General features: G+C 37.0%; 1 protein-coding gene across 10 annotated transcripts in view; it reads left to right on the top strand.

The window, feature by feature from the left end:
- The window catches only part of TRIM2 (tripartite motif containing 2), a 187,252-nt gene extending 165,937 nt beyond the window's left edge, over positions 1-21,315 (top strand). For 9 of the 10 annotated variants that reach the window (XM_019025647.4, XM_055385097.2, XM_019025644.4 and 6 more), the window contains 4 exons: positions 4,603-4,783; positions 6,030-6,100; positions 10,468-10,608; positions 16,814-21,315. In XM_019025647.4, coding sequence (XP_018881192.1) covers positions 4,603-4,783; positions 6,030-6,100; positions 10,468-10,608; positions 16,814-16,966 — 546 coding nt within the window. In that variant the 3' untranslated portion in view covers positions 16,967-21,315. The remainder of the gene's footprint in view (positions 1-4,602; positions 4,784-6,029; positions 6,101-10,467; positions 10,609-16,813) is intronic. The other variant, XM_019025643.4, reaches the window with a different exon arrangement.
- The last annotated feature ends 1,514 nt before the right edge of the window (positions 21,316-22,829 follow it).

The raw sequence follows: 22,829 nt of genomic DNA on the forward strand, positions 1-22,829 counted from the left end.
ATGTTCTTTTCCATGCCACTAGTAACCCTATCCAAAAAATGAAGTCTTGTTTGGTCAGCTGTGATCTGGGCTTCATGTCCTCACGCAGGCACCTGGTAGTCATCACTTTGTCTAGGAGTTTGGAGATGCTGCTTTTCATAATCCATTCTGGAATTCTAAAGATTACTCAAAGTGTACTCGTTGGTTTCTTACGGGAAGAATTTCTGTTTTCCTTTTTAAAGTCTTCAGACTGCTGTAGTCCTCTCATTGTTTTAATGAAATGAGTTACGTAGTTGTGAAACTCTCAGATTTGAGCCTCTGTTTTGTGTGAGGCAGCATCTTGTCAATTTTGGAGACTGAAAAACTGTCATTTTTTATTCCATAATATTGCATGCAATTCTTCAATCACCCTTGAATTTTTGGTTTCACTAGAAATTTAATGGCTCTGTATGATGACCACATATACATAAAAATCTCCTGCCTTTCTGTAGCTCTAACTTCTTCCCCCTTTTTTGCATTTTAATAATTGTATATGTGGTAAGACATACCCAAATATGACAAGTTTAATGTGAATATTTATATCTTGAATATCTTGAAAATGTTTATATAGTTTGGAGGCAACCCATTTGTTTATGTTTTATACTCTAGCAAAACCGTGATCTGTCTTTGTAAATTCAGAAGCTAATACTAAAATAGGTTCACTTACGGAGACAGGAGTTTTATGTCTAAGGAAGAAGGGCTCTCTAAGCATTTTTTGTTCAGCGGTTCAATAGTCTATCTGTAATAGACACTCTTAGAAGAACTGGGTTCTTAGAGTTGGAATATTAAAGGTAATAATGAGAATAAACTCTAAAGAACACTCATGCCCCCTAGAGGATTGGGGGAGTGGAGGTGGTGTAGTTTCAGCAATACCCTCTTCTATGATAGGTGTTCAAAACCCAAAGGGTAAAAGGATAGCATGTGAAAACACTTTAGGACCCTCACAGGAGTTCATCCAAGTGGAATATCCACAGGTATAGACAGAGATACTTATTTTCTTCTTTTTCTTCTTTGGTGGGACTCAGTAAAATGAAACAAGTGCTGAGAAAGACACACGTTTAACACCAGTGTAGACTCTTTGTATTTATTCCTAGTAGTTCCAGAGATGTAACATCTTATCTCCTTTTCTTTTATCCACCAATTTATTAGCCCTAATTTTTATTTCTCTCTGCCTCCTCTAAATTTATTCTATCTTCCCCACTGCCTCCTATCTTCCAGCCCATCTAGAAACCTTTTCTAACCAAACAAATGGAGACACCTCTGGCCACCTTACTCTAAAATATCTCATCTCTTTCCTGTTCAATTTAAGGAACTATTTGTTGAGTTAAATACCCTGATTAAACCATTCCAAAGGCAGGGTTAAAATATTTTTGCTGGGCCGGGCACAGTGGCTCACATCTGTAATCCCAGCACCTTGGGAGGCCGCAGTGGGCAAATCACCTGAGGTCAGGAGTTCAAGACCAGCCTGGCCAACATGGTGAAATCCCATCTCTACTAAAAACACAAAAAATTATCTGGGCATGGTGATGGGCGCCTGTAATCCCAGCTACTTGGGAGGCTGAGGCAGGAGGATCACTTGAACCCGGGAGGCAGAGGTTGCAATGAGCTGAGATTGCGCCATTGCACTCCAGCCTGGGCAACAAGAGCAAAACTCTGTCTCAAAATATATATATATATATATATATATATATATATGTTTTTGTTGTTGTTTACTATTCTGTTTAAGATGGGGTTGACACAATCAGGGAAATGCAGGGATTCTTACCTTTCACTTGGTTGAATCCAGTGCAGCTAAACTAGGAGTGATGAAGGGAAGTGGAAAGAAATTTTGGTTCAATGTTTAAGTTATTCTTTCAGATCTGCCCTAGTTATCACTACATGATAGAATGGAAGTAACCCTTTATTTTCTCTTTTTATTCTAGATAATTATCCATTTGATATTATTTGGTTGAGTCATCTAAGCAACTACAAGTGTTCATAATGTTAGGTAGTAATGACATTCTTGTTTTAATCATTGAAGTGCCTTCTCTCCCTTTTGATCTCTGCTGACTTACCCTCCATTTAGACATGAAACAACAAATGCCATTTCTTTACCCACCATAGCCTCTTTGATCTTTGGGCTAGATTGGAGAATCAGAATCAAATTTACACAGCAGTTCTTCTTGCCAAGAAAACCACTGTTTCTTTCCTAAGTAATTGTGTTCCTTTGCTCTAAAGAGATGAAATCTGAATCTCCATCATTTATAAACTTAGAAGAATAAAAGGAGCATATAAAGTCTAAAGTTCTCATCATGCAAAGTCCCATCCTGCTACTAGAAAATTTAAAAATACATATGTGGTTCACATTATATTTCTATCAGAAAGCACTAATATAGAGAGATAAAATAAGAAGGCTAAAGCGTAACCTATGAGAATATAACTTTTTGGGTTTTCTAAGATATAGACGCTGATTTCTCACTTTTCCTTCCAGAAGTCTATGTACATACATGCACACATATAACACATGTGGACTCAGACTACACTCATTGTTCCTTACCTTAATTTGTTTAATAGCATGTCCGAGAGTTTTTGTTGTTGTTGTTGTTTTTGAGACAGAGTCTCACTCTGTCACCCAGGCTGGAGTGAGGTGGCGCGACCTCGGCTAACTGCAACCTTCATCTCCCGGGTTCAAGTGATTCTCCTGCCTCAGCCTCCTGAGTAGCTGGAATTACAGGCACCCACGACCACACCCAGCTAATTTTTGTATTTCTAGCAGAGATGGGGTTTCACCACCTTGGCCACACTGGTCTTGAACTCCTGACCTCAAGTTATCCACCCACCTTGGCCTCCCAAAGTGCTGGGATTACAGGTGTGAGCCACCGCGCCTGGCGAAGAGTTCTTTCATAAAAACACATAGATCTGCTTCCCTCCAACACGTCAAGCCTGGGTGCCAGGGAGAACTGTGGTTCTTATAGTTTCCCTGACTTAACATACATTCCTTCCTGCTGTTCCCTCACCTGGGATGGTCCTTCGCCTTCCTTGTCTGCTGTGGCATCATCAAGTTATCACTTCACATGCATTCTGAGATGGCCTAATTGAATTCTCCCAAGTATATTAAAATGAAGACTCAATACCACACTCTTTAAAGAGATACAGTAGACATGTTTGTCCCTGCAATGTGACTGAGACATACTTGAGGGCAAGAGCTACGTCTTATTTGTGTTTGTTTGCCATGTGCCTAGAATACCATGTCAGGCACATAGTGGGTGCTTGGGCAGTGTTTGTAGAATTAGGAAATAAATAAGTGAATGAGTGAAGCACTTCTTTATATGTAGTCTAGAAAATGAAGCTATAGAAAGAAAAGTAAAGGTACAAGACCTGTATCTCATGGCAAATAGACATTTAAATACACACCACAGTCTACTCAGGAACAGGAATAAAATTTAAAATATGGTATATGATTGATAGAAATCAAATGCTTTTCCCCTATTTTAAAATATGATAAAAAGTGGAGCAATTTAATCATTATGATTGCCCTATAATAATGCTAGACTTTTAAAATTAATGTATTCAATAGATATTCATTGAATATTTATTATGCACCAAGAAGTGTGTTGCCCCTGAGTACACAATGGTGAATAAAACAGATGTGACTCCCGCCCAAGGAGAACTTAATTCTCGTAAAGTTCAATGCTAGATGCCAGGCAATTTTGATATTATGATCTATAACAATGACAGTGATGGCTTCCCTACAGTGACTGCTTGCTGTGTGCTACACTCTACAGTAAACCCTTTACCTACCTTATTTTACTTAATACATCTTCCAAAAATGCCATTGGGAGTTGTCAAGTTGTCATTTTTTGGACATTTTTTAATGTATAAGGAATCTGAAGTTTAAGGAAATGAAATCCATATGTGCTGTTCCAGGTGTGTTTAAAGCAAGCAATGGAAGTAGGTCATTCTTCTGAATCATAATCCAGTGATCTTTCACCAGATCACACTGCCTCTTCAGCAGGGAACTGTGACCCCAGTTTAGGGGATCCTAGACTATTTTTGGTGGTGATCTCTTTTAAGAATAAGGATTTTAAGGGCTGGGCACGAAGGCTCATGCCTGTAATCCCAGCACTTTGGGAGGTCGAGGTGGGTGGATCACGAGGTCAGGAGTTCAAGACGAGCCTGGCCAACAAAGTGAAACTCTGTCTCTACTAAAAATACAAAAAAAATTAGCCGGGCATGGTGGTGCACACCTGTAGTCCCAGCTACTCAGGAGGCTGAGGCAGGAGAATTGCTTGAACCCAGGAGATGGAGGTTGCAGTGAGCCGAGATGGCACCACTGCACTCCAGCTGGGACAACAGAATGAGACTTCGTCTCAAAAATAAATAAATAAATAAAAGAATAAGGATTTATATAGGTATCAGTAGCAGATAATGGATGTGACAAAGCCAGTTTTCCAAGACAGAAGTTCATTGTGATATATGAGTAGCTGTGTACCCGTTTGAACCTTCAGGTAAATGTTGACCAAAACAGTGTTTATCTTCATGTTCTGTAGTGGTTTAAACTTTGACTCTATACTATACTTCTATTTCTGTACTTGTTTCAAACAGACAAAAATTGGATCAGGAAAGCTGATGGGACCCAAAGGAGTTTCTGTGGACCGCAATGGGCACATTATTGTTGTGGACAACAAGGCGTGCTGCGTGTTTATCTTCCAGCCAAACGGGAAAATAGTCACCAGGTTTGGTAGCCGAGGAAATGGGGACAGGCAGTTTGCAGGTACACTCGATGGTAATATGTAAACCCCCTTTTTTATGCTTCTTCTGCTCACATTTGCATGATGTTGGAGCATGTTGAAGACACCGCATCCCTAGTGTGTTTGCTGGCTTTGGGAAAGATGCTGGGGATAAAATCTAAGCAAAAGCATGGTTCGTTGTTTGAGTCTTAGTCACCGCCACCCACCCGGCAGTAAGTTGAGCTGCAGTCCATGTGTGGTTTTGATTGGTGGCAGTTCACAACTCAGAAGTCTAGCTTTGAAATATTCATATTAAATAAGGTATAAATTTTAAAATAAAAATATTTGAAAAACAAGAAATAACTACTGTTTCAGCCTAGCTGTAACTTTGCTTAAAAAGCCACTGAATGAGAATTTTTTTTCACCTTTCTAGGTTATTGTAAGAGAACAGGAGTCTAGAATATTTGCTAGGTTTAAGGAGGGCAGTCTGTTTTACGTCTCTTTGGTGTAGCACTTTGCAATCACAAGCTTATTTAGGTTTTTGCATTTGCAAGAAGAGGCTGAAAATAGCTTATTTTCTTTTTGAAAGGATGCTTTTGGCACTTAGTGTTAATTTGCATAATATTTGTTTGTGCTTTGTCTCCAGTTCTGCCAAGGTTCTGAATGTCACCCAGAATTATAGTGTGGGTTTTCTGTTGTTTTGTTTTGTTTTGTTTTGTTTTTGAGACAGGGTCTCGCTCTGTCACCCAGGCTGGAGTGCAGTGGTGTGATCTCAGCTCACTGCAGCCTCGACCTCCCGGGTTCAAGTGATCCTCCTGCCTCAGCCCTCCAAGTAGCTGGGACTACAGGCATGTGCCACCATGTCCAGCTAATCAATTTTTTAAAAATTACATATTGGAGTCTCTTTTCCAATGCTGAGTTGCAACGTCTTTCCTCGGTGGGAGCTGAGGGCTCTAAAATGACTAACAGATACTCAGGGAAGCTGGCAGATGTGACTTTTAGATGGTGGCACGGAGAATGAATTCTGATGCTTACTGCTCCTCCCACTTCATTAGGGCTGCTAGAACTCCCAGCCTGCTTGGGAAAGAGTCAGAATAGACTGGCGCAAGTAGAGAATAATATAGGATCCATGTTATCTGGAACTGGAGGTCTGGCTGAATGATCTTTCAAAGACTGAGTCTATGATTCTTTGTACTTTCTTAAATAACTAAGTTAATATATTAAGTTTGTTTGTTACAGTAACTGCTATATGTAATCACTTTTGTTGTAGTCATCACATATTTTTTTCCATCTTTATTGCAGGTCCCCATTTTGCAGCTGTAAATAGCAATAATGAGATTATTATTACAGATTTCCATAATCATTCTGTCAAGGTACTACAAGCACATGAGTTGTTGTTAACTTTTAACTGCTTTTATGGAGAAATTGGTCTGCGAGAAAATAATGCAATACTTACATATGGCACCAAATGGAGTTAACCAGCAGAGTAGACTTTGCTTCTGCTCAAAGATGCCGGTTTTAACTTGGACTTACAGACCTTGGAAAGTCAGGAAATTGAATAAAATGTGGTGGCAATAAGTTGCTTAATTTGAAACTGGTGCAAATGAAGAGAACTTGAAAATTAAATTTTAAAAAGCAATTCGTTGAACTTAGAGGCAGAACTTTCTGGAGCTTAATGTTTTGTGGCTAGTCAATTAAAATCACTTTTTCAATTTTCCGCATCTTTTTGTTAAAAAAAAAATTAGACGTTCGACTCTGTTACAACAACAGACAGCATGGGGAGGGAGATAATCCTAGCATACATTCATACAGTATATTTTATACTTCTTAGAATGCTTTCACACATTTGGTGTTCTTTAGAAAACAGTGACCTATAGTGTATCTTTCTTACTAGGTACCAGGGGAGAGATTTGAACTTTATTATGAGAAAATCAGGAAATAATAAAATGGTTCAAAACACATTACTCACTTACTGAAATGATGAGAAAATATTTAGTAATATCCTAGATCAAGCTTCTCAAGGTGTGATGCATGTTCCACTGAAGGTATGATCCGTGGCCATAGGCAGTACACTGGTGGATATTTTTATTTTAAGTTATGCATTTATTTTAGGGCTACCTTTTGTTTACATCAAGTGATGCTGTTTTGCACTTACAGACATAATAAAGTTTTTCTTTTAAATACATTAATCTAAATTTTAAAAGGTGAGTCATTTTAAAGGAAAAATGATAAGGAAACAGCAGAGGATGGTATACCAGTGAGTAAAGTTTGCACTTAGAAACAATGACTGAGCAACCAAAATTAATAATGACTTATCAGTGCTAATGACTGCAATAGCTAGATAAGGGGTAGGATTTTTAACACCCAAAGGTACTCTCTGTGATGTCCTTTCTGCATCCTGGAAAGCCTCTAACCTGAGTAAATGGAGAGGGCTTGGATCTTTTTGATGGGTGCCAAGTCCCTGTGCAGACAGCGCACAGTGGGCTGCGGAAATGGGGTCAGGATAAGGGAACAGGGTGCCCACCATTGCTTTTTTCTGAAACTGCTCCCTGCCATATTGTCTCTCCAGAGATGCTCACATGGTGGCATAGGTCCCCCCTACACTCAAATGCAGATAATCTCCATTCTCTGCTGACACTACTGTCCATGGGAAGTGTCTTGGTAAAAGGAATAGGATAGTGGAAAAAGTTGGTAGCCAAAGAAGGACGGAAGTAGAGAGCAAAGAGGCAGCAGTAACCGGGCTGGGGACTGCCTCCCCAGGAGTTATAACAGTGCTGGAGAATGAGCACAACTGTCAAAGGATAACACAGGTTGTTCTCATACTTCCTACTCTCACTCACTTTGTAGAGGAATCATTCGTATAACTACAGGGCATTCAGCAAGAAGGAAACCCGTATGAGATCCTAATAGTACAAAGGCCAGCAAATGCTTGCATAGGTTCTGCCCACTCCCAACTGAAAGACAGTCATAATTAATCAAGTTGCTCTTTTCTACTAAGCGCAACTGTGATCTCAGAGCCTTTCCTGTCCAGTGCTCCAGGCAACCTCTAAGAATCAACTGGCATTGGTATGTGGGACGGCTCCTATTTACCGGTCCTGGCTGACACTGTAGAAAGAACTAAAACATATGTAAGTAGCCAAAATGCAAGGCAGGTAGCACTAAATAGTTTCATATAATAGGTACATATAAAGTTTCCTAACTTTCCAAAAGAAAAGAGAAGATTTCCTTAATTAAGATGATCAGAGGAGACTTCCAAGTGGAGATGGTATTTGACATGAGCAGAATTTTGAAATCAGGAAAGGGCTATCATCAAGGTGATTTTTTTAAAAAACTTGCTTTAAATATTTATTGTAAAAAGCAAAGCTGTAAAAACTATTTAAGCTCATACTTCTGCCTCTTAATTTGTTTTCATGTGAATAATTTTTAAGTAATTAAATGGCATTTTAGTCGGGAAAAATAGAAAATATGAAACATTTATAATTCTTAATATTCTGAAAACTCTTCAAGTTTTCAGCATGGTAGAAGTAGATTATTTTAGCTATTTATTTAAACTCAATTTTCTTGTTTTAAAAAACCATAGCCTTTCGTTGTTGTTTCTCTTCTTTTTGACAACTATTGCCAAATAAGTTTTTTGGAATACTTGGGTTTTTCTTCCCCATGTAATGCTGGGCAGTTAGCAATAGTTCTGAATTCAGGTCACTTCTCTGTTGATAAGTGTAAAATGCGTATCTATAGGTCAGTGCTAACAAGGGGTCTAGTTAGCTTCTTAGCTATCTGCAGACTATATTTTCTTTTCATCACAAAACAAGTAAGACTAGATTTGGCATCCTTCATTATCCCAAAATGAAGCAAAACTACTTGAGTCATTTGGATTATGCCCAGGAAAACATATTGACTCAGAAAGATAAACAAGGCTGGGCACAGTGGCTCACGCCTGTAATCCCAGCACTCTGGGACGCCAAGGCGGACAGCTCACCTGAGGTCAGGAGTTCAAGACCAGCCTAGCCAACAGGGCGAAACCTCGTCTCCAGTAAAAATACAAAAATTAGCCGGGCGTGGTGGTGGGCGCCTGTAACCCCAGGCACTCAGGAGGTTGAGGCAGGAGAATTGCTTGAACCAGGAAGTGGAGATTGCGGTGAGCCAAGATTGTGCCACTGCATTCCAGCCTGGGTGACAGAATAAGACTCCATCTCAAAAAAAAAAAAAAAAAAAAAGAAAGATAAACAAAATGATTATTTGTAGGACTTAATACGGGAAAAAAATAGAGAATAATAAATTGTGTCCAGCATAAACATGTTCCCACTGGTCTTTAAAACTACAATGTGTTATGTAAAAGGAGACAAAAAGAGTCAGAAAAAAAATTTAAATATGGCATCTTAGTAAAAGCTGGTTGTTCTTGCCCTGGTCCTTTCTAAAGAACCACAAAGGTGGCTTGCTTTCTTGGCAAGTATGTAATGAATTCAGGAAGTAGCCATGACTCTTTCTTTTTTATCATAATGTGAGTTTAGCCTGTAGAGATGGAAGTGTCCTACTTTCCCAAGGTACTTACCTAAAAGTAATGGTCATTTTGATCTTTTGTAATCAGAGATGACAACAGGTGGCTCTCTAAAAGGTCTTGAGATCATCCCCAAATGAAGATCTATACTCAAATACAGTGAGCTCTTTCAGTTCTACATTTGAGGAAACCTTACTCTCAAAGTGCCTTGTACATAATACTTTCAGATTTGTCAATGAATATTTCTATGCATCTAGGCATCATGACAATGGAAGTTAAAAATAATGTCCTGGAGACATTTCAAAACCATTAGGTATCATTTGAATCATCAAGATACAATTATGCTTACTATAGTGTTATCATTAAACATTAACATTTACTTTTTTCAAAATCAGTGATCTGTATTGATACATATTTAGTAGCACTCTATTAATAAGAATATGTAATTAACCACAGCACTCCACTGCTTGACCATATCAGATGTTAGAGAATTTGCTTAAGAGTTCTGTTTAGCCCCCTACTTCTAACAGCTTCCCGTCTCTCTACTGAGAGATAAAAGAGTAATAGAAAATACAGTAATAGAAACTACTTTTATATTCATCAAAGCCTTAGGATCATATAAACTCTCGAACTAAAATATCTTCTGAGGGTAAATAAAAAAGCCTTTCTCTTATTTCTCACCTGCTGCTACCACACATGTGCACACACACATGCAATGAATTTCTCCCATCATAAGTATGGAGTCCAGCCTACTCTTTCTAGTTATGTTGATGTAGTAAAATGATAATAAATTCTGAGCATCTGGCATAACAAAAAACTCCTACTCGCTGATCCAACTTTTAATGGTCATCCATCCTGTTAGAAATATAAATACAATGCCCATTCTTGAAATTTAGCAATTTCTTTAAAGGTGGGAAGAATAATATTATTGAAAATTATAGCACTTCTTACTCATACTTACTTGTACAGTATTTTACAACAAAGGTATCATTCACATAAGGATTTAATAACCAGATATAAGCCAAAAAAGTGATGATTTAACAAATGATAAATCAGATTTATACAGTAATTTGGGGAACCACAATGATACGCAGTCTGTCTTGTAGATTTCATTTTCTTTTTTTAGAATGTCTTAAATCATAGGTCTTGTTATAAATAACCTGCTCAAATAGATATTTTTTAATCCATCATGTTGGTTCAAGTATTTTGATGTAAAACAAAATAATTTAAAAATATTTCATACAGGTGTTTAATCAGGAAGGAGAATTCATGTTGAAGTTTGGCTCAAATGGAGAAGGAAATGGGCAGTTTAATGCTCCAACAGGTGTAGCAGTGGATTCAAATGGAAACATCATTGTGGCCGACTGGGGAAACAGCAGGATCCAGGTAGATCAATGTGCTAATGTATATGGTTAGAGTGTTTGGTATTTGTTAAAAGTGAAGAATTTGCTGTCCCCCAAACTGGAATGTTTTCTCTTTTCCATTGGTTAGGACATAGGACCATAGATACTCTCACCAGAAGGACCAAACTCAGCAAGATGGAGTAGAAAAAATGTTACCAGACTGAAACCCTCTAAATTGGGGTTTTAACATGGACCCCACAGACCCCCACAAAGGATCTGAAGATAGAATTCAAGGGGGCCATTGAATAAAAATATTACATTACTATATTTATGAACCTCTGGCTGAAAATTATTATTTCCCTTAATCACGAATATAAGCAACAATCATAGTAATTTTAGTAATGCCTATGAGTTTGTCACCAAGAAAAATCACAGAAATTTTCGTATCATATTGTTGCAAAAATCTTGAATTGTCACTTATTCTCATCACTACTTCAAAATTACAGTAATTATTAGACCCATTACTATTTCTTATTATTTAATGTGCTAATTTTTAGAAGCACACACATATTGCTCTATCATAATTTAGTAATATTTCAATAGCTATATTTTAATATGGTTTTTTACAATCCCATGTGTTTTGTTTTATGAATTTTAAAACACTATTGTGCTAAATGACCCATGAGTCAAAGAGGGAGTCTCAAGGAAAATTGTAAAATATATTGGACTGAATGAAAATGCAAATAGAACGTATCAAAATTTGTGGAATTTAGCAAAAACAATGCTGAGAGGGAAATTAATACGCTAAAAGCTTCTATTAGAAAAGAGGAAACATTTTAAATCAATGGTCTAAGCTGCCATCTCAAGAAGCTAGAAAGAAAAGAGCAAACCCCAAACAAGCAGAAGGAAGCAAGGCCGAAATTAAAGGCTGGGCGCTGTGGCTCACGCCTTTAATCCCAGCACTTTGGGAGGCCAAGTGCTGGCCTCTTAAGGCAGATCACTTAAGGCCAGGAGTTCGAGACAAGCCTGGCCAACACGGTGTAACCCCATCTCTACTAAAAATACAAAAAATTTGCCAGGTGTGGTGGCAGGCGCCTGCAAGCCCAGCTACTCAGGAGGCTGAAGCAGGAGAATCGCTTGAACCCAGGAGGCAGAGGCTTCAGTGAGCCAAGATCACATCATTGCACTCCAGCCTGGGCAACGGAAGGAGACTCTGTCTCAAAAAATTTAAAAAAAAAAGAAATATGAAATTCAAAACAGAAAAGCAATAGGGAAAATCCATGAAATAGCGAACTGGCTCTTTGAAAAGATAATAAAACCAACAAAACCCTAGCAAGACTGACAAAGGAAATAAGAGAAAAGACACAAAATACTAATATTAATACATGTTCTGTAGACATCAAAAGGATAATAAGGGAATTCTGTGAACAGCTCTACATACACAAGTTTGACAACTTAGATGAAATAGACAACTCCTCAAAAAACACCAACTCCACAACTCCAGTATGAAATAATTTGAATAGCCCTATAACTATTAAGAAAATGTAGTTCATAATTTTAAAACACCAAAAAGAAATGTCTAGATGGAGATGATTTCACCATGGAATTCTTCCAAATGTTTAAAGAATTTAGTAACAATTGTATACAATTTCTTCCAGAAAATAGAAGATAAGAGAATACTTCCCAACTCATTTTCCAATCAGCTTTTGAAGCCCTGATACCAAAACCAGGCTAAGACAGTACAAAAAAGAAAGCTACAGACCAATATTCCTCCTGTGTGTAAAAATTCTTAAAGATATATTAACAAATATAATTCAGCAATATGTAAAAATTGCTCCATGACCAAGTGGAGTTTATTCCAGGAATGCAAGACTGGTTTAGTATTAGAAAATCAGGGAGTCTCTGAGCTACTCTGGCTTGGGATGCTGCCCTTTAAAAAATAAAAATAAAAATAAAGAAAATCAGTCAATGTAATAATCCACCATAGTAAAATTCTAAAGAAGAAAAACTATATGATCATATCAATTGACACTGAAAAATCATTTGACAAAATTTAATACCCATTCATGACAAAACTCTCAGAAAACTAAGACTCTCTCAACTTGATAAACAACATCTATGAAAACCATAGCTAACACCATACTTCATAGTAAAAGACTGAATGCATTCCCTACAGAGCAAGGATGTCTGCAAGGATGTCTCACCATTCTTGTTCAATATAATACTAGAAGTTCTAGCCAGCACAAAAGGTAGAAAGGAAATAAAAAGCTTACAAATTAGAGTGGAAGAAATTAACCACTCTCCCTGTTTGCAGATAACATGATGTTTACATAGAAAATCCCAAAGAATCTATAAAAACAGTTCCTAGAATAGGTGAGTTCAGCAAGATTGCAGAATATAAGATCAACATACAAAAATCAATTATGGTCAGGCACGGTGGCTCATGCATGTAACGCCAGCACTTTAGGAGGCCAAGGTGGGAAGATTGCTTGAGGCCAGGAGTTTGAGACTAGCCTTGGCAACACAGGACGACACTATCTCTACAAAAAAATACAAAGATTAGCCAGACATGGTGGCACATGTCTATAGGCTCAGCCACTCAGGAGGCTGAGGCATGAGGATTCCTTAAGTCTGGGAGTTGGAGACTGCAGTGAGCTATGATTGTGCTACTGCACTCCAGCCTGGGTGACAGAGCAAGACCCTGTCTCTTAAGAAAAAACAAAAAAAATTATATTTTTATAAACTAGCAACTAACAGTGAAAACCAAAATTAAAAATACAATACCATTTAGAATCACTGAAAAAATATATACTTAGATATTATAACAAAACATATTCAATATTTGTATGCTGAAAACTATAAAATGCTGGCAAAAGAAATCAAAGAAGTTCTAAGTAAATGGAGAAACAACTGTGTTCATGGATTGCAAGACTCAACAATGATGTCAGTTGTCTTCAAATTAATAGACAGGTTTAACACAAAATCTCAGCAGGATTTTTTGCAGATATAAATCTTATTTTAAAATTTATATGGCAAGGCAAAGGAAATAGCTAAAACAATTTTGAAAAAGAAGAATAAATTGAGAGGAATCACTCTACCCTTACAAACCCATAGAGTAAGCTATATGACTTACTATATAGTTACCATAATCAAGTCTATGTAATATGGTGGAGGAATAAACACATACATCAGTGGGACAGAATAGAGAATCTAGAAATTGCTCCCACAGTTGTATAGCCTATTGCATTTTGACAAAGGTACAAAAGCATTCAATGGAGGAATGATGGCCTTTTCAACAAATGGGACTGGAACAACTAAGACCACCACAGAGGAAAAAAAGAATGAACATTAATTTGTACAAAAAGTTGACTCAAAATGGACTGTAGATTTAACTGTAAAATGTAAAACTATAACATTTTTAGAAGATAATGTTTGAGGAGATAAACTTTTAGAATAATTTAAGAGAAAATCTTTGGGACCTAGGGCTCCATGAAGAGTTTTTAGACATAATACCCAAACTATAATCCATAAAAGAAAAACAATTAACAAATTGGGTTTCATAAAAAATAAAACGTTTTGCTCTGTGAAAGATCTCTTTAAGAGGATAAAAAGATAGGCAACAGACTGAGAGAAAATATTTACCAACTGAATTTCTGACAAAGGAATTATACCTAGAATATGTAAAGATTCTCAAGACTCAGCAGTAAAATAATTTAACAATCCAATTAGAATAATGAGCAAAAGGCGGCTGGGTGCTGTGGCTCACATCTGTAATCCCAGCACTTTGGGAGGCCAAGGCGGGTGGATGGCCTGAGGTCAGGAGTTTGAGACCAGCCTGGCCAACATGGCAAAACTGCGTCTCTACTAAAAATACAAAAATAAGCTAGGTGTGGTGGTGTGTGCCTGTAATCCCAGCTACTTGGGAGGCTGAGGCAGGAGAATCACTTGAACCCAGAAAGCAGAGATTGCAGTGAGCCATGATCACACCATTGCACTCCAGCCTGGGTGACAAGAGTGAAATTTCGTCTCAAAAAAAAAAAAAAAAGAAAAGAAAAATGAGCAAAAAGCATTAACAGAAATTTTACCGAAGAGGATGTATACATAAAAAGATGTGCAATATCATTAGACATTAGGGAAATACAAATTAAGACCATGGTGAGATATTACTGCACACTTATAAGGATAGCTAAAATTAAAAATATTAATAATGCCAAACGCTGGAGAGCATGTAGAGAAACCAGATCTCTCATGCATTGCTGGTAAAAATGCAAAACTACACAGTCAGCCTTGAAAATAGTTTGGCAGTTTCTTTAAAAACTAAACATATACTTACCATACAACCCATAAATTATACTCCTGGCTGTCTGTCCCAGAGAAATGAAAACTTACGTCCACACAAAAACCTGTACATTGATTGTTGTTCGTAGAAGGTTTATTTGTAATAGCCCAAAACTGAAAATAACCCAGATATCTTTCAATAGGTTCATGACTAAACAAACTGGTATGTCTATACTATGGAATATGACTTGGCATTAAAATGGAACAGACTAATGATACACTTAACAACTCTGATGCATCTCAAGGGCATGATGCTGAGTAAAAAAAGCCATTTTCAGAAGGTTACATACTATATGATTCTATTTGTGTACCATTCTCAAAAAAATAACAAAATTATAGAGAAGGAAAACAGATTAGTGGTTGGCAAGGATTAGAGATGTGAGGAAAGGGGAGTAAGTATGACCATAAAGATGTAGCAAGAGGGAGATCTTTATGTTGATGGGATAATTCTGTATGTTGGTTGCAGTGGTAAATCTACACACACGATAAAATGACATAAAACTGTACACACACAACCCAAAGTCAATGTATTGGGTTTTGTGTGGTACCATAATTATAGAAGATGTGACCATTGGAGGAAACTGAGTGAAGAGTACACAGGACCTTTCTCTACTATCTTTGCCACTTCCTATGAATCTATAATTATTTCAAAATAAAAATTTAACAAAAGTAACAAAGCAGAAACCGATAGACCAAAAGAAAGTGATTTCACATCCAAACATATGATCAGCCCCCCGTACCCCCAAATCCCACATTTGTGAATTCAACCAAATACAGATCAAAAATTTCAGAAAAAATAATTTGTTAAATACAATGATTAAAAATAATACGAATTGTAAAAATACATAATATTATTTACATTATATAGCATTTACAATGCTCTAGGTATTAGAAGTAATCTAGAGATGATTTAAAATATATGGGGGGATGTGCACAGGTTAGGTGCAAATACTAGGCTATTTTATATAAAGGACTTGAGAATCTGAAGATTTTGGTATCAGTCTCCTGGGATACCAGGGGATGGCTTTACATGTTGAACCATTGACCTCTTACAACCCACTCTTTTCTAAAAAGGAAAAAATAATTTATACTGTCTCATTGCTATTATGACTCAGGAACATTCTTCCATCATCTAGTTGCTGATTTTTCCCCTTATAAGTGGGGGGGAGGAAAAGGATGTGAGGCTGGAAGTGGAATAAGTGAAGATTTAACATGAACAATAAGCTTCATTCATTTTTAAGCATCATCTAGGGCCCTTCCCACCCAATATTTGTTGTGACCACTATAGGAATACAAGTGAAAGCTAGCAGCCAATGGCATATTCTTCTCCACCACCTGGAAATAGATGGGGAGAGGAGAGAAAGCAAGGTAAGTGGAGAGTAGGATTATAGATATGATAGTGACATAAACAAAGACATATCCATAGATGGATAGATGATTACTTACGTGCTTTTTTATTTTGCTTTTTTTTTTTTTTTCTGCTTCTTTTTTTAAGAGACAGGGTCTCGCTATTTTGCTCATGCTGTTCTTAAACTCCTGGCCTCAAGGGATCCTCCCACCTTCACCTACCTAAGTACTGGCATTACAGATATAAGCCACTGCACCTGGCTTATGCTAATGTTTTAAATATAAAAGCATATATACTGGGCATGGTGGCTCATGGCTATAATCTTAGCACTTTGGGAGGCTGAATCAGGAGAATCGCTTGAGCCTACGAATTAAAGGTTACAGTAAGCTGTCTTCACACCACGGCACACCAGCCTGGGTGACAGAGTAAGACCCGGTCAAAAAGAAAGAAAAAAAAAAAAAGAAAGAAACAGAAAAACATTAGCATCAAGAGTTTTCTAACCCATGTTCAGCATATTACTGTAACTTCTCCTATAACATTCTGACTTCCTATTTGTTTACAGGTTTTTGATGGGAGTGGATCATTTTTGTCCTACATTAACACATCTGCTGACCCACTCTATGGCCCCCAAGGCCTGGCCCTAACTTCAGATGGTCATGTTGTGGTTGCAGACTCTGGAAATCACTGTTTCAAAGTCTATCGATACTTACAGTAATGGTGGGCAGCTGGATACCCGCTTCCATGGTCTTGCACTATAAACTGGAATGGATTTCTCAATGCGGGACCAGATTATGACTAGAGTTTTTATGCCAGAAGGAATCATTGGTGAACTTTCCAAGGTTATTTCTGAATGTAACAATTTCCTTAAAAATGACTTATCCAATTTCTGTATTTCACCTTTAGGGTTAAAAAAAACTCTTCTACTGAATCTGTAAAAACTGCAGTTTTACATCTGTGAACTATGGCTTAAGGGACAGGATTTATGTAGCTAAACTAATTTTGCAAATCAAACAGACACTTAAAAAAACTAGCATATGTAAAGGTATTCGTTAATCCTGTGAATGGTAGCTTTTGCACAGAACTTCCAAAAGCAAAACAAAAACAAAATCTATTGCAGTTATATACTTCATTTAACCTAGGTCACAAGACCCAGGGAATCTTCTAACCTCACTTTTACAGTAGGTATTACTCTTGTGACATTTTTTTGGTTATCAACAACTAAATATAAATTACTTTAGAAAAAGTAAGGCTGTCTTGCGAAATGATCCCAGCTCTGATTAGCAGGCCTCTGGAGTTCAGAACTTAAGTATCAGTGCAAATTTCTCAACCTTTCTGGGTTAGACAAAGATCCTTTTTTGTGTGTTCTTTTCACCACCCCTTTGGCTCACCTTGTATCAGCAAACAAAGTACTTCTTCAGGGAAACCTGAAATTTCTAATGCTTTGAAAAGCATATTACAAAAGTAATGCTACCTTTTGGGAAACAAACTGCCCCGTTAACTCCAGATCATTGCACTGGAATGTAATCAAGAAAGTTAGTCATGTTTTATGTACCATGTTTTCACACGTGTCTCTTCTCTTCGACTTCCTGAAAGCGAAAGCTTTACCTCCTGCAAATGTCAGCACATGTAGTAGGACACCAGTATCCTAGGACAGAGAGCCATAAGTAGCCCTTTGGAGGACTGATGGTGTCAACCAAAGGCATGTGATTGATTAATGATTCCCCCTTAGAAAGCAAGTGTTACCAAAGTTGTGTTATGTTGAAAGCATTACAGGTAAGGGCATGTTATGGTTATTTATCATTGTTTAATGAATAGTAGAGGTGTCAAGGGACTATGTATACATGATTAGGGTAAGATAGAATGTATTATACATATATATATATATATACACACACATATATATAGCTGAATCTTTGGTGTATTGAAATAGGCAGCACTCTGAAAGACAGAAGCTTCGTCCAGCCATTCTTCAGCACATTCCTTTACTAAGCAGTTTAAAGCCGTCCTAGTGGAGCAAGCCCTAAAGCAGATTTAATTTTTGCCATTTTCCAAGAATGACGGTGGTGGCTTTTAGTCAGAAAATGGCCTTCTGTGCTTTCAAAAAAAAAAAACACACACACACACACACACACATAAAAAACCCGACAGGTCAAAATAAAAGTTGAACTTGAGTTACATTTAATTTAAATATAAATGCATTTTGAGAAATGTTAAGAACAATTTAGTCAATCGTTCATCTGTCATTGGTACTGTAAAATAAGCTGTGGTCTATTTCCACTGTTTAATTTTCTACTCAGTTCTACCAAATAGGATGTCATGTTTGACATTTTCGATAGTGACTTTGGGGTCTTCTTCACTGAAAGCACCTTAGAACTGTACTATAAGAAAACATTTCCCCTATGTATAATTATATGAATGTGATGTTTATTGCTTATTAATTTATAATTCAGTCATTCTCTATATAGGACTTCTTAAAATTTAGAAGGGAAATCTAGCTACTTCAAATTGTCTGTTAAATTTATTATGCCCAAATCAACCTCTGAAAAAAGGTTTTTCCAGGAAGATTTACATTTAGGTTTAATATTTTTTTAGTTAGGTAGAGTTTTAAAAAATACTTGAGCCTGTCCATGATAAAGCTATAAAATTCAATAACTTTTTAGAATGTTAAATGAAGACACTGTTTCCTAACATCAGTGAGATACATCTTTGAATTTAAACATTCATATTTACTGAGTACCTACTAGGTACCAAGTACTCTTTTAGGCACTGGAAATACAGTGATGGACAAAACAGGTAAAAAATCGCTGCCCCCTCAGAGCTGACATTCTGGGGTGGGAATTTTCATTTTGCCATGTACTAACGTTCTGCACAAAAGACAGGCTAGACTCTTGTCTAGATTGTTTAAAAGAAACTTTTTAAATTGGTTACATTAATTTTACTTTATTTTCACAAGTAAAAATGGCTTTTTATTTAGATTCTTTCTGTCCCAGGCTGTTGATCTTAAAACTAGTTGATTTAAAGAGTTTTTTTGCACAACATTTCAATTATATTTGTGAACTTAGAAATTAACTTACAGTCTAACCAGCCATCATATCATATCCTATCAGGCTAGATATCTCAATAGTAGACTGAATACAAAGCCAATTTTTTTTACATGTCAATATTGGCACAAACTGGAATGAAAGAATAGTTTGATTCAGACCTGCTCCACTACGTGTTGCTAAAACACATGCTATGGGCACTCCAGGAAACACTATATTTTTTCCAAAAAATATGTGATTATATATGTTAAAGTATAGATAACATTTCACACTTGGATACATATGTGCATTTACTGTATTTCTTGGTAAGCATATTTTTGGGGGAAAGTGCTGCTGATATGATACAAGTAGACAAAATTTAAATGAAATTTTGTCACATTCTATGGAAAATGGTTTCTGGTAAACTGAGAAGCATATTAAAATAAGTGGCTTTTTTCTGGGCTACCATTATTGTTTGATTTCTCTTTGTCAAGTGTATAGAACCTGTCATACATTCATGATAAGTAGCACTGAAAAATTACTCATTCAAATTTCCCCTGGGCACGTAAGGCAAAATATTGCCGGTTGGGATTTCAAGGTCAGTGACGACGCATTTCCTCCCAGTACAGACCCCCAGCCCCCCTTGCTGGACATGGGGAGGCAGAGAGTCACTTGACCATCCAGAAATACATGATTACAAGTTTTTTATGACTGTTTGCCATTTTTTTTAATGGTACTTAGTATTTTGATCAAACTTTAGTCTCCAGAACTAAACAAGTCCCTAAGTTTCCTTATTTTAATTTACTGTGACTAGATTTGAAGCAAATAAATACTCCAGATCCATGCAGCTAGAACACACTTGCTTCCACTACTAAATATACAGGGTATGTCCTAACATGGAGTTAACTGGAATAGCAGTACACTAGCAAGTATCTGTGAATCCTTAGCACTGACGGGTTAACAGAAATGCTTTGGTAATACCTACTTAGTTAATTGGAGGAAGTAGTAAATAAACATTAGGTAATCTGCAGATTACTTCAAATGGGAAAAATCTTTTTGTAGACTCTATAGTACCCTCTCTGTTCACTAGATTCTGGAAAGGGAGGAGTATTTTTAGTTTGATAATTTAATAATTTAAAAACAAGACATCTCCAGGTAGGAAAAAATGAAAGCTATTTCATGCAAACATTATCTAATTTAGCTTAAAAGTGAAAGTGGTAATACTGTTGGTTTCTGTAAATGTTGCAGGGTTTTAAACTTTATAATTACTTTAATATTTTTGATAACTAGAAATCTAGTATTGCCATAAAGGAAACTAAGTGCCCATCAAAGATTTGTTTGGTATAAATAAAGAATTATTTGTTTTGTTTTCAATGACAGTAAGCTACAAATCATGATGCTTAAAAACTTTCTACAGATGAATTGTGTGGCAGTGATTGTGTGGTCTGTTTGTGGAGAATGTATGAAAGCTATTAATATTCTAGAATAGATTAATAAATTGGCTATGTTGTTCCAATGAATGTACAGCACTTCCATTAACTTTTGAAAGCAACACAGCCTTAAACTCAATGCTTTTGCTTTATGACATGGGAATGTTCTGTCATCAATGGAGTGTATTCTTGTAATAGAATTCTTTATATCATCCTCAATTCTATAGACTTTCAAGCCTATGTATGAATATGAAGGTTTTTTTTTTTGCTTTGTTTTCTTTTTAGATTTTGTACATTCCATCTTTATAGGTCTGTTTCATATGTTTTACGTATAGAACACTAAGTCTTGCACTCTCTGACATTGATACTGATATATTCTCGTCATTTGTTCTTTTATGAATCAAAATGTTGACTGCCTATTTAAAGAAAAGAATGAACGCTGTGCATCAAAGTGTTTGTATGTTCGTAGCTACATACGTACCACAGTATTTTGGATGCTTTAGTCTACAATGAAACTTTCAATTAATTCTGTCTTGAAACATAGGAGAAACAGGATTCATGTGTATCTCTTTACCATGCACAAAATCTCATTATAATAAAGCTTGTTTTCTCCATTTGCAGAGTGAATATTTCTTTATTTAATATTTCTCCATTTGCAGAGTGAATATTTATTTAATATATTCTCTGCCTGAAGGGAAATTGAGGAACATCCTGGAATCTGTGGAAGATAGCAATACTGCAACCAGACTATTTATACTAGTGAGGAAAAGCTCAAGAAAATTTTTGTTGGCTATGACATTAATAATCCATTAGTATTTAGGATGTATCTTACGTAGGAATTTGGAAAATCCTGATACATATGTAGAACATGTATATTTAGAAAGTTATAGAAGTAGAACAACCTTACCAACTTTTTTTTTTTTTTTTTTGTTTGAGACAGGGTCTGGCTCTGTTGCCCAAGCTAGAGTGCAGTGGTGTGATCATGGCTTCCTGCAGCCTCGACCTCCCTGGCTCAAGCAGTCCTTCCACCTCAGCCTCCCAAGTAGCTGGGACTATAGGCACTCACCAACACACCTGGCTAATTTTTTAAATTTTTTCTAAGAGATGTGGTCACTACTTTGCCCAGGATGGTCTGAACTCCTGGGCTCAAGCAATCTCCTGCCTGGGCTTCCAAAGCGCTGGGATTACAGGCGTGATTGCGAACAATGACAGAATACAATAAAAATTCGTTTTGTTTTCTTGAGGGTTAAAAAAAGTCCAGCATAGATGGAAACTCTGGAAGAGGTTACATAAGTCAGTCTTGGACGGAGAGATGAAACAACAGAAATTAGAAAGACCTAACATGGAGCTAGGCATGGCGGCAGTGCCTGGAGTCACAGCTGCTTGGGAGGCTGAGGTGGGAGGATCACTTGAGCCCAGAAGTTTAAGACCAGTCTGGGCAACATAGTCAACAGACTGTCTCTTTAAAAAAAGACCAAATGTGACACTGCTGACGATGAACTGTAAATATTAATATTATTGAATTCTACTTCCATTCTTCATTTGTTTTTTCTTTTACCCAAGCAGGCCACCATCATGGGCTCCTTGGAGGTTTTCAGAATCAGAGAGAGGGTGGGTCCCTCCATAAGCCACTTGCATAGTTCAGCATATCTGAGATTGTCCTCCAGGAGCACATTTCACGTGAAGCCAGATGCATCCCTTTCCAGAGGAGAGAACGAGTTCAGTTTTGCCTAAGGAGACTGGAAGGGCAAGTGGACATTTGATGTTCTACTCACTCTTCTGTCTGTTTTTCACTGTTAAAGTCACTGACCAAACAAACATCTAAGCACCTTTGGTCCACCAGTATTTTGGCTAGGTGGACGGGATACCGGGATGAATACTGAAGCCTGTACCCTCACAGAGCTTACAGCCTGCTTGGAGAAACAGACCAGATACTTACAGTATCATAAACTGCTTTATTCATTAGCAAATATTTACTGAGTGTAGAATGTTCAGGTACTATGCTAGTCTCACTAGGGAATAGCAGTAAACAAAAAAAGCTCCTCTTCTCACAGACTTTTATTTTACTGGGATGAAACAAATAACTGAATACGTATAGAGCTAGCTACATAATTACAGAGCCTGGTGC

Source organism: Gorilla gorilla, chromosome 3, assembly GCF_029281585.2.
Source record: "Gorilla gorilla gorilla isolate KB3781 chromosome 3, NHGRI_mGorGor1-v2.1_pri, whole genome shotgun sequence".
Lineage (NCBI taxonomy): Eukaryota > Metazoa > Chordata > Mammalia > Primates > Hominidae > Gorilla > Gorilla gorilla.